At 40.1% G+C, this 13350-nt stretch overlaps 2 protein-coding genes across 2 annotated transcripts in view; both read left to right on the top strand.

Moving 5' to 3' along the window:
• LOC129242135 (uncharacterized) overlaps positions 1-13350 on the top strand; it is a 159712-nt gene that overhangs the window by 102819 nt on the left and 43543 nt on the right. The window contains exon 5 of the mRNA XM_054878694.1: positions 2646-2776. Coding sequence (XP_054734669.1) covers positions 2646-2776 — 131 coding nt within the window. The remainder of the gene's footprint in view (positions 1-2645; positions 2777-13350) is intronic.
• On the top strand, positions 10742-12840 carry LOC129241261 (cilia- and flagella-associated protein 157). The gene has a single exon (XM_054877506.1). It carries the CDS (start codon positions 10944-10946, stop codon positions 12756-12758), a length of 1815 nt encoding a protein of 604 aa, XP_054733481.1. The 5' UTR covers positions 10742-10943; the 3' UTR covers positions 12759-12840.

Raw genomic sequence — 13350 nt, 5'->3', positions numbered from 1 at the left:
TTATAATTTATAATAATTTAATTCTTTGGCGGTTGAAGAAGTCCTCATGCGAACAGATACATTTCTTTTTCAATCCTATCAAAAGAAAAGCAAACTGCTAAATCGTCATACCGTATTGACATGCTGCATTAGATCCATGAATAACACAAACTTTTTGTCCTCTTGCTCTGACTTCATCTCGGTCGTAGTGGTACTGAGGAATGCACCTAATTTTCACTTTTTTACCCACAGCTTGGAACGCAATAACTCAAAAGTGGATTAACTAAACATAAAACTACAGAAATATTGAGACATAGGAATGAGATATGATTTATTAAAAACATCTAGCAGAACCTGCTCAGCACTTCTTGTTTTAGGTGATATTTTCAAACTTATTATTCCATTTCAATAAATGGAAACTTTTTCAAATCTTTTTTTCTATTTCTTGTAAAAATCTCACCATGAAAATATCCCACGAATTGTATATGGAAGCTCATAAACTTTTACCATAAGTATACACGAATTGAAAATACTAGCAAAAAAGTAGTATAAAAAAGCCTTAATTTATCCCTTTTTATTGTCTTCAAATGCATGGTTGGAATAGAGTTGCCGAGAAATTAAGACTACGCTACTGGCATCACTTTTAATCGCAATACGCCATGGCTCGAAATTCCTTAAACGCATCCCTGGTTAGTGAATTTTCCTGCACGGTATATATGTATGTATGTGCGTGTGAATGCATGCAATGAGCTTTTTGTTATATTGCTATCGAGTTGATAGCACGCGAATGCAGGGCAAGCGTACAATGCACAAATACGCGTATAAGCCTTGGGGCACAACGACATCGTCAATGATAACCTCACACACTTAGATGCATACATATGTACGTACATTAGAGTGCTTCACCAAAGAAAAGTTGCAGTTCTTCTACCGGAATTAAACATTTTGGCAGAAGTCTTAAAATAAAATAAAATTGCTGGAAATCTTTGTATGATTTTCTGGAAACAAATATTTTTGAAATTTAGTTTTGTTTATGAAAAAAAATCTATTTTTGATGGTATTTTCCAACTAGATCAGCTGACATAAACCTTAATATTTTTTCGAAATATTTTGGCATGAGCCTTAAAATGAAATAAAATTGGTGGAAAGTTTTTTGCAAATATTTTCAGCTTAAGTTTTCAATTACTTGGTATGATTTTTTGCAAAAAAATATTTCTGAGAATTAGGTTTATTTATGAAAAAATCGATGTTTTAATTTATTTTAATATTTTTTTGCAAATATTTTGAATTAATATACTTGGTATGATTTTTTGCAAAAAATATTTTTGAAACTTTGTTTTATTTATGAAAAAGTCGACTTTTTATGGTATTTTCAAATCCGCATAGTTTACATAAATTTTAATATTTTTTCGAAATATTTTGGCATGAGTCTTAACATAAAATAAATTTGCTGGAAAGTGTTTTGCAAATATTTAATATTTTTTTATTACTCGGTATGATTTTTTGAAACGAAAAAAATATATTTTTTAGAACTAGTTTTATTTATGAAAAAATCGATGTTGTAATTTATTTTCAAATCCGTATGATTTAAATGAATTTTAATATTTTTCGAAATATTTGGGCATAAGTCTTAAAAAAAAATTGCTGGAAAATTTTCTTCAAATATTTTAAGTTTATTTTTACTATTACTTGGTATGATTTTTTGAAAAACAAAAAAATATTTTTGAGAATTAGTTTCATTTATAAAAAAATCAATTTTTTATGGTCATTTCAAAACCGTCCAATTCACATAAATTTTAATATTTTTCCGAAATGTTTTGGAGGAAATCTTAAAATAAAATAATTTTTATATTTTTTTTTGTTTTGCATAAAAACTGTTGCACCCTACCACACATACATACATAGCCACAAAATCACTTACGCGAATACTTATTCATATTTGCTTGCTTGTAACGCATTTGATTATGTCGCCCTCAAGGGTTGCTGGTATTGTCAGAATTGTCATTGTAGTTGCACTCTCTATTGTCAAATGATGTGGAGCTGCCAACATCCACGCCGACAGCAAAACCATTGCAGCCACAGTGACGCGGCGTGCCTGCGGTAGCATCAGCCCACTATTGTAACATATTTTGGACTACTTGGCTTCTCCATTTGAAAAAGGGCAGATGATCGCAGACACAAAACCCCCTCCGAACTGCTCTATCTGTCACACTAGCCTACATATTCGTACAAGCTGATTTTATTTGTATACGTATTTGCGTGCATCCACTAATCGTCCTCGTTATGTTGGCTTATGCACCCACGCCTCAGCGTGTTTTTTGCTATCATTAACAACAACAAAGAATAATAATACAGAGTATAAAAATTGAATATACCAACCACATGTGTCATATTTTCCATCAATAATGTGAGTTTTTTCTTTTCTTTTCATGTCTTCATATTCCTTCTTCGCTGCCATCGCATTGCAACATTTCGTCCGACCGCTTTGCTATTGCATGTCTTGCTGGAATGGCGCCTTCTACGATGATGTGTCGCTGGTTGTGGACCACTCTAATCACATTGCACGGTTGAATGGGATATGCCTGCGCTTGGGTTTGCGTTTACGTCCTCGTCTACATCTACGCTATCCCTCACCTATTGTCATGCCTCTCATCTCGTTATGACAGAATCCGATACTGGCGGCTGGGGACCGTGGAGCGAATGGACACACTGCTCGACAAATTGTCTAGGTGGCACGCGTAATCGCTATCGATTTTGTGACTCGCCCCCACCGCGGTATGGCGCAAAGTTCTGTGAAGTAAGTACAATTCAAAAGTGTAACTAAACAAGTGGTGAGTCAAACGACAAACCAACAACAACAAGAATTAGACCAACAAGGCAGCCAAATAACCAACCAACCAAGCAACCATCAACCAAGCAACCAACAACCAAGCCACCCCTTAAACGACCGGACTTTCTGCAGCTTGCAACTAACTATTTCTTCACAGCCAGTCGCCGGATCAACGTATCGTTAGACCACTTTGCCGCTTGGCCAACCACCATTGGCAAATGGCATTCTGTGGTGCATAATTTAAAACTTTTCCCGCGCATTTAGTTAAGTGATTTTATTTTGCTACTTGCCGTACGCTTTCGCTTTGTTTTTGTTCTAGGGAATCTTTTATTAAGCTAAACGCGTCACATTACCGGCTTGTTGTGTGTATTTGTGCACATTTGTTGTGGGTAAACTTTTAAAGCATGCGTCTACATTTCCGGCGGCTGGCTTGCAGCAGTTTGTCCCTTGTCCGCTTTGCCGCTTTGGTGCTTTGGTCTTTTCTCCGCGCTGCTCGTAAATTGTAGATTTATAGTGCAATTTAAGTTATATATTTAAAGTCTAATGGCTACAATCAGTTGTGATATATATTTCAGTAATTGTGTGGAATTTGAGATTTGGTCGGTTGGTTGATGATAAGTTGGTATGAAAATCGGCAGTGATTCTAAATATTTAAGAATTTTATTGAGAGTTACTGCGTCAAAGATAGTAAGTAAGGAGAACTCTACTTCTATTGTTTCTTAATAGTCTTACAAAGGAGAGCCATTCTAGGTTCAATGGGAACAGTGTTGGTTTGAACAAAAAAGAAAAAGTAACCAAAAAATTACCAAATTTTCTGACAAAAATTAAAATTTTATTTACACACCCATACCTCGCTATACGTCCATTCTTTATAGAATAGCGCCTAATATTAGCGATAACGTAGCTAAGGACAATAAAGTCGCGGGAGCCGCCTGAACTACTCAAACATAGCGGCGAGGTAAGGTGCACGCATCAGCTCCTATGAAAAATATGGACGTATGAAAGCATGCCTGCAGATTAGAATTTGAGTGTGCTCTGCCTAATTCAGAAGAAAGGCAGAAGCGCAATCTGTGCCAATTACCGCAAATAAGTCTTCTAAATACAATTAACAACCAGGTTCTTAGTTTGTCCTTTACCAGATTGGATAAGGAAGCAAGGCGAATGAGTATGGAGGTGAATGAGGACAAAACGAAGGATCTCCTGCCATCAAACAAACAGTCGGCGCACTCGCGTATCGGCCCCCACGTCACTGTTGATAGTTGTGATTTTGAGCTTGTGAGAGGCTTCGTTTATTTAAGAACCAGCATTAACACTAATAATAGTATCAGCCTTGAAATTTAATGGAGAATCTCTCTTCACAACAAGTGCTACTTCGAACTAAGCACTAAAATAAGTAGGAAAGTTCTCTCCCGACGAAACAAACTAACACTCTACAAGACTCTCAGCATGCCCGTCCTATTGAATGTCGCAGAAGCTTGGACGATGACAATATCCGATGAGGCGTCCTTTGGAGAAAGATTTTTTGACCTTTGCACAATAGCAGTGGCGGGTATCGCAAGTGATGCAACAATGAGCTGTATGAGTTTTACGATGACATAGACGTAGAACAGTGAGTAACGATCCAGCGGCTACGTTGGCTGGGTCATGGCGTCCGAATGGTTCCAAAGCTCCGGCTCTGAAAGTATTCGATGCGCTACCAGCTGGTGCTAGCAGAGGAAGAGGAAGGCCTCCTCGGCGTTGAAAAGATCAGGTGGGGAAGGACTTCGCTTGGTTAGCCAAGAAAGAAACGGCTGTTAAACTCGGCAATACGCTTTGCTAAAATCGGCAAAAATCGTTTAAGCGGTTATCACGCGCGAAATCGAGTGCGTAAAGGTCGAAACGAAGATTATCATCACCACCCAAAATCAGTTTTTATTTAATAAAAAAGTTATTCGAGAACCGAATTGGATGATTAATTTTGCGCCACCTTTTATAAAAAAAATAATAATGCGCCGTTATTCATTGACGTAGCCATTAAGGGAAAAATTGAAAAAAAAAAATATGTACACCAAAAGTTGACCGAGCGCGCGAAGAACACTTTTCACAGATCATCGACTTTCGTAATCCGAGTAATAGTACGATTTGTAAACGTTGTTGAGCCGTAAGTCTTTCCATGGTGAAATGTCAATGAATACTGAGAAAATTATGTATTTAGTTTAACAGCAGCAAAAGTGCCTCCAACCCGATCACCCTTCGCATAGAAGGTGGCGCAAATTTAATCATCCTGTCGGAAGATTTACCGTCCGTCAATCATATTTGACAGTTGTGAACTAGATAGACAAGTAATGGACATCACTTCAAATAAATTTTTTTTATTCAGTAAAAAAATAATCAAAATATCGCGTGCTGAACTTATGTCGAATTACTTCATGTAAATTTAGCCAACGCTAGTACCCCACTCGAGTGGAGTGTTTCTTATTTACATACATTTGTAGCAACTTACTAAGCCACTTTCTTAAATACCCCTATACTTGCTTTGCACTGACTTTGTTGAGCAAATAAATAATATTATATATTTTTCATTTTTAATTTAACTTTCGAAGAAAATCAGCTAATTAAGCTTTCCACTTAATTGCAAGCGGGAATTCACTACGAGCCAAGAAGAATTATTTCGCGTAGAGAAAACTTTACAAAAACTTATGACCGGGTAGTTAATTATGCGCTAAAAAACTTGTCTTATACGCTTCCGCTTGATGCTATTAAGAGGAGGTCACTGTACCGACAACAACACTACACTCATATTTAGTATTAAGCGCACAAGCGCACAACAAAACACTTTTGAAATAATCGGATAGTAGAAACAGGGGTACAGGGTGGCCCCTATTGAGGAAGTAAGTAATCATAAAGATTATAAACTCTGGTAAAAGTGATTACAGCAGTCGCAGAAGTGTATCAGAAAACAAAAGCGGGACATGGAATACAAAAAAAAACAAAAAAAAACACAAAATACAACAAGAAACGCATACACCAACACAAGCGATGTACAAGAGCCACAACAAAAGGAGGCAACTTAAATGAAACCAAAAAAATTTTTTAATAAGTATAAGAGTATATGTAGAAAAACACAAAGAACAAGATAAACACCAAAACAAGCATAATGCAAAGTGTGATGTACAAAACCAGAGAAAGAAAACAAAGGAAAAACAGTGCAAATATTTAGTGGGTAAAAGTAGCAACAACAGCAATAATTCGTTATGAGTGAAATAAGTTTTTTGCTGCGCGTAACCAAGCCAACTACAACAACCTATATATTATACAACAAAAGCAAGACAAATGATAAGACTGACACGCGGCGTAATATATAGTACCTACCAGTACATTGTGCTTGTTGTTGTTACCCATATTTAGTTATCATTTTCGTTTTTGTTGCCTTGCTCATGCACAATAGTTATGATGCGGCAGCTAGAGGTTTACTTTCATGAATTCTTGTTCTCGTTTATTTTTTGCTCGCCTTACTTTCCACATACATTTCCGGCCGCGCAGAGTTGCATTTGTCTATACGCGGAAATTATAATTTCGCGCCTCGTCGCCACGCTGCCACGCCATCGCATTGCTGTGTGCACACAACAGAGCCATATCAAAGCTGTCAGGCATTGAGTACTCTAAAGGGCATGCGAGGTAGTCGACCATGGAATGTGGGGGTGAATAGGTGACTTCAGGGAGAGAGTGTGCATAAAAGCCTGAGCATGAAAGGCCTGTCATAAGGCGATTTGCGCCGACCAACGCAGCGATAGTGACTGTGCACCAGCACTTGTCTGAAGATGTTGTTGCTTTTGTAGTTTTTCTTGTTGCTTCTACTGTCTTTTGTTCACACTCATGGTTCGGTGGCTTGTGGTTAACATTGTTCTTATGCTTTTTTGCTGTAGATTTTGCTAACTGACATATCTGAGAGTGTGGGCGCTTCTGGGAAATCGACTAGTGCCGAACTGGTTTGCTTCTCGTGAATTTGCTACCACGACTAGTTAGTGTTCCTCCACTTTTTATATATAAGAAACCGGAAATGTGTTGTAGGATGTGCCAAATCGACCCTTTCGTTAGTACCTGTTGATACGCTAGGGGTTAATCGAATCTCAAAATGGGTCCAGGCACCGGGACTAATTGTTGTTTAGACGATAACTCACCCTGATGTCTGGTACCGCTTGAGAATACTTACGCAGTCGTAAGAGCAGGATGAATATAAACAACAACAAAAAGAGCAGGGGTACAAAGCTGGGCAAACATCACCTCGCGGGGCTCTCAGGGGCGGAGAGGAACACGTCCATGAGGAGGATGAACCAAAAAAAAAAACCCCAGAGGCAGCCAATTTGTGGAGAAATCGCCCAAGAGTGCTAACTTCTCTTCTTCTTCATATTTATTGCAGGACTGTATCACAATATTTGCCTACTGATCTTCTCCCATTCTCTCTACATGCAGGTTCCATTATTTCCTCTCTGCGGTTCCATTTTATTACGTCAGTGAGTTCCCACATCTTTCGAATCTCCACGTTTCATTTAAGATCGCGCCTTGTGTAGGGAGCCATTGCTCGTGTCTGTCGCATTTTTTCGGCAGATAATATATCGCGTATGGAGACAGGGCGACTATGGTGAAAAGTTGGATGGTTCGGAATGGTTGGTGGAAATATTATGCGAGGAGCTCAGAGCTCAAGTTCGAACTAAGGCTACCGAACTAGCTCTATGTGCTACAAGCAGAGGTGGCCGCAAGTACAATACTTGTATATAACTATCAAGGAAGTAAACATTTACTCTATTTTTCTGGCTTTGGGGTTGATGATGACTCGCTCAAAATCTAATGCCTCTCCTTTCCTTTCAACCTCATCTGAATACTATGAAGTAAAGCTCATATAGGTAATTGGTCACAGGAGTATTGCAGAAAGCTGCAAGGCAGCTGAGCTCGGTAGGCAGGAGCTCTGTAAAAAATGAAAATGAGTGGATTGTGGTTCTCGTAACTACCTGTGGCCTGCCCCTGAAAGCGTGTGATTCGCATTGGCTCAGCGAACGCTTGGCAAGAAGACCAACTTCTAAGGCTGTGGGAGTCTTCTGATCACGGATGAACCGATGGCGCTGGAGGGAATTTCCGAAGCCCACAAGGTTCAAGTTCTTCAGATTTCAGAAATTTGTGGGTATCCTTTACGGATACTGTGCAACAGCTATTTGAAGAATGAGGTGGAATTATCTTAGCTCCTTTTCCGGAGCTCTTCTGCTTTCGCAGGGCGAATGTCAATCATCTTGGACGAATGTCTTGGCATCTTGACGTACACCACAAAGAGAAGGAGGAGCTCGGCCAAACACTCAGAAAGGGTGTAAGTGCAAATTGTTATCAAATTAATCGATGAAGTTTTTAGACGGATACACTTGACGTGTTTTGCCGCTTTGCTCGGTTGACTGTTCTCAGCTCTGAAGGCACATGTCAGACCATGAATAGCGCAATAGTTCACAATTGTCGAAATCGTACTAGTTCTAAATTAGAAATTTCTTTAACTAGTCCAGATTTTCGCTACAATGTAATGCATCCAATGCTTATGTGTGTGCGTAGATAGTTTATGTGCCTTTAGGGAAGGTGTCAGCGTTCCAACACTTGAACTAGATTGTGTTGGGAATTTACGGTGCCTCAGTTTTTGTTTGTATTGTTTTTGTTTTTTATTTTTTGTTTTTTTTTTTTGTTTTGTATAGCAGCTTACGCCAGCACCAACGTTAACACCAGCAACGACGTCGCAGGCAGCGCCAACGCCAACGCCACTATCATCCGCCTCCAACTCCGTCAACGTCGTCATCCATCGACATACACACACACTCACATACATAGTTGGTTTATTGTTTGCTGTAAAGTAGGGTTTTTAGGCGCACAGCTGCCCGCACATGTGTACATAGCAAACCAACAACAATGGTGATATAAGTGGAAGACAACATCTTTGTTACAGTTCACAGCAAAGTCTGTGCGGAGCGGTGCGACTCAAAAGGGCTTACTCCCCTGTGCTCATAAGAGTGTGTGTGCGCTGAGTAGTTCGCATTACAACTTAATATTGTATACAAGTATGTATATGTATACGTGTGGGTATGTGTATGTGTGCGCGCGTGTATGTTAGTTTGACAGCATTGTTGGCGCTTGTAACGGTATTTAAAATTATTACGAGAAGCAGTGCGAAAGTTTTTTAGTGCAAAGCCATGTTCGCGAAGATCAGTGCAGCGCCGAGAGCTTGTAGTTAAAACTTTTAAGTGGCTATGCCATAAATGGTCCTAAGGATGGACGCACCGTCAGTAGAAGGGTTCTACAGTGTTTTGCTAGTGCTTATATTTAAGTCAAAAAATGTATCTGTTAGCGGCAGCCAGGCGCACAACTAGGATTTTTTTTCTTTCGCGTGGGGCTTTGTATACAAGGTTCGATACTCGAAATGTAACTAATTAAAAAGGTCATAAATGTAGTTTGAAAATTTACTTTTATTCAATTTAAAGTAAAAAATGTGTGAAAATAATACAAAATTAAGAATCAATTCACTTTTGCGCGATATGACCACCTTTTGCTTTGGCTATAGCCTTGATACGGTCCAGAAACGAAACGCAAGCCACCCGACTGTGCCTCGCAAGTATTTTGGGCCACTCGCGAACAATGGCTTTTTTCAGCGCCTCGAGAGTTGAGTTTGTAGTTTGTAGGTTGAGAGAGGTATGCTTACAATCACCATACCAAAAGGCAAGGGAGGCAAGTGGCCCTCTCTCGCTAATTTGTCTGTCTTACAATTCCCTGGTATGACACTATGTGCTGACAACCATATCAATTGGATGCGGAAATATTCCGCCATCTCGTGGCATTTGCGAGAGATTTAAGCGCCGCTTGGCTATCAGAATAAGTATAGATTTCTCAAATAGTTACATTTTTGCCTAACCTGGTAGCTGACCTCATTAACGCCTAGAATTTCAACCTAAAATACACTACAGAGATTAGAAAGACGAGCTGAAACACTTACTTTGGGCTTCATCAGTAGACGTCAAAGCCAACTTTATCGTCAAGTTTAGAGTCATCAATAAAGGACCGTAAAAAGTTTTTCGGACCAGGTATATTGTCTAGAGACTCACGTCAAGTTAGAATCCCAGAACTAAATTACCTATTCAAACGTGGTTAATACAAACAAAAGAATTTGTTTAACCCAGACAGAGTGCAATGGTCGAGTATCCAAAGTTCAAATCGCGCCAATAATTAGTTGCGGCAAGCCGAGCAGCAATGTTACCTGCGTTCTGTTTACCAACCAAGTCTAGAGAAGATAAGCAGAAAAGAGTATTCAGAGCGTCAGATGATGTGGTTCTTAGAGCGCCGCTCACACATCTTCTTTCCGAATCCTGCTTTTAATGGTAGTTTTGTGGACAGCCGCCCACCATCCCGTAAACAAGAATGGGTCAGATAACTGTCTTATACAGCCTATGTGTACTCTTCGCAGAAAGACCCCACCTACGTCCTATGGACTTTTTGTAAGATACTCTCAACTCTCTTTTACCCAAAACGAAACACCGTGCAAGGAAACTCTTTTAGCTCACTGCTCGTTTGTTGTGCAGCTACTTGTGTTCGTTGGCGCGGTACGTTAAGTTGGTCGCTGAAAGGCGTGCTCGAAATGTCATGCAATTATTTTGAGCTTGTTTTTAGGCGCGTGTAATTGAGTTGTAAGTGCGGCGCCTAAAAACATGCAAAGTGCACGCACAAAACACTTAGAAAACACCCGCATATGCTTGCGGGTAATGATTTTATGCCTACGACCGGTTGTGTGCCGGCATTTAGCCTAATATAACATTACGTACGTTGGCAACTCTCTGCAACTGTGTATGAGTATGCGAATGTCAACTTGTTGCATGGTTACCAAGTGACGATGTCAGCACACATTTGTTTGTTTGTTCGATAAATCAAAACAAATTTTTGAGTGAAAATATTTTCATATGAAACGTTGACGTGTCTGCGTGGTTATTTAAAGGAATTTTTGCGAAATAATTTATTTTAAAACCGTTCAAACGGTCTTTTGAAAAGATATTAATAATTCAAAATTTTATACATCGACCTACTAATTGTTTTTAAGTAACGTAGTCGGTTCAAATTGTAGACCAAGTGCGCTATTAAAATGCCACCCAAAAAAGCTAAAGGTAAAGGCAAAAAGGGCAAGAAAGACGAGAAGAAGGACCCGAATAAGCTCAGCAATGTGGATCGCGTATTCTGCGAACTTACCATCGCCGATCTCAATCAGAAACTTACACGCCTACGCACCCATCTCGCATCTCTGGACGACAACAATGTCAATCTTAAGGAAAAGCTGCGTGAGATCGAGGAGGACCACACCGATGTGGCGGCGCATTTGGAACGCGTGCTCGGCGACCGCAACGAAACTATACACGAGCTGGAAGAGCGGCTCAATGAGGTTATCAAAATACGCGAAGTAGAGAACACACAATCGGCGGAGAAGATAAAGGAGCTCGAAGCTAAGTACAAATCTATGCACGACCAATTGACTTCGGAAATTAAGTTGCTCAATGGTAAACTGAACTCACTAGACGAGTTTCGCGTACAACGTGACATTCTGCTAGCCAAATTCGACGATCAGGAAACGGAATTAAAGGAGAAGGAGCGCTCATATGTGGATATGGTTTACACTATGGAACAAAAGGCTGTGGTTGAAAAGGATGCGCTAAAGAAGGAGGTCGAAACCAAATTACTGCAAGTATCAGAGGATTTTACACGTTCCAGTGAGATACGCAACGCCGGCTACACGCGTCGTCTAATACGCGAGAACATCGCTTTACAGAAAGAAATCGACATATTGGTGCTGTCACAAATTAAAATGCAACAGCAGTTCAATGAACAGGTCATACGGCACAAAGAAATGACCGAGCAGTATGCGTCAATGGATCAGTTAAAGAAGCAGCTGATACGCAATTCCCAAAATAAGATCAAAATAATCGAGAAGCTCACCGACAACTATGAAAAACTTAAGGCCAAATACATTGAGGTCGCGAAGTATCGTAAGTTGTACGAGACGGCTGTTAAACGTGACATATGTGAGCGTTTCAACTTCAAGGACATGTCGAAGAAGATACGCCACCTGGAACAGCGCATCGAAGAGCTGAAAATGGAGAAATCACGTTTCATTGCGATACATCAGCAGCATGAAACGGAAATACAACGCTTACGTGACATTATCATACAAATCAAGAGTACCGTACAATCAGCCATCGAAGCCATACACAGACCATGTGCCAAGGATGGGGCCAAGGATGGTGTAAGGGAGAGCATTTCCCAAGATGCAATGCGCCAGCTGCGACGTCATGACCTACTCACCGAGTTGATGGATATTGTAAGTAGTCACTCAGACAAGCTACCGTCGACACCATCCGTGCAGTCGATTTCCCGCTCGACCTCAAGTATCTACCAACCCGGCAAAATGGGCTTACTGCCACGCACCGCATCTTCATTGATGGAAATCTTCAAGCGTACCGCGCACAAGGCCGCTTCCACAGATGTGGTCGCTACCGAATATCAAATACAGGAGGTGGAGAGTAAAATTATACCAAAAGCACGTGAATTGGGTGGCCAGAACTTGTTCGATGTGGAAATGGGCTCTACCTTGTATGCGTCATCGTCGCACGAGGCGATCGAAACGGTGGTGCCTGCCGAGGATGAGAAGGTGGAAGAAGAGGATGAGGGTGAGTCCAGCAGTACTGAATATGGCTCATCGGCTGGTCGTGTTACCGCCAAAGCTTCGGCGGCGTCAATGACAGGAGTTGCAAGCGAGTCACAGGTATTGAGAACTCCACAACCGTCGCGACATTCGGTAATCGGAGAAACTGCATCGCGACATGCCACCGAATCGGGATCACGAACCGGCTTCGATGGAGAATATGACGAGGGGGATGAAGAATTTTCGATTAATTTATTTTATTGAAAATGTGTAAAAATATATTTGATGTTTTTTGCAAAACGACTTGTTAGCACATACATACATACATATTTAGATGTATTATATTTTGAAGTGAAATAAAATATTTTATAAAAATGAAAATTTTGTAATTTTGTTACCTAAATAGCAATAGATTGCCTCATACTATAAGGTTGTTCAATAGGTGCGCTTCAACTTTTTTCCGATAGGGAGGGCGAACGACGCAATAGTTTTTATTTTTCGCTTGTCATTTGTAAACTTCATTAGTATACATTTCATCATGGAACGCTACAGACTTGAGCAACGATTGCAAATCGTGCAAATTTTTTATGAAAATAATCGTTCTGTTGCTGCTACTTTAAGAGCATTACGGCCATTTTACGGTCCATTTAACAAGCCGTCCCGTTTTGGGGTTATGTGAAGTCATTGGTCTACAGTAACAAGCCGGTGACGATTTGTGAGCTCAGAGCCAGTATTGAACGCGAAATTGCTGGAATTTCGGCCGATTTATGCAAAAGAATGGTCGAAAATTGGGTTCAACGATTGGACTTCGTAAAACGTGCACGCGGTGGTCATGCAAAAGAAATCGAATTTCATA

The sequence above is a fragment of the Anastrepha obliqua genome, chromosome 3 (assembly GCF_027943255.1).
Source record: "Anastrepha obliqua isolate idAnaObli1 chromosome 3, idAnaObli1_1.0, whole genome shotgun sequence".
Lineage (NCBI taxonomy): Eukaryota > Metazoa > Arthropoda > Insecta > Diptera > Tephritidae > Anastrepha > Anastrepha obliqua.
The sequence above is the reverse complement of the archived record's forward strand: the minus strand, read 5'-3'. Positions and strand labels throughout refer to the sequence as shown.

Excerpts from the sequence above, each read along its gene's own strand:
- LOC129241261 (XM_054877506.1), top strand. The coding sequence starts at position 10,944 with ATGCCACCCAAAAAAGCTAAAGGTAAAGGCAAAAAGGGCAAGAAAGAC.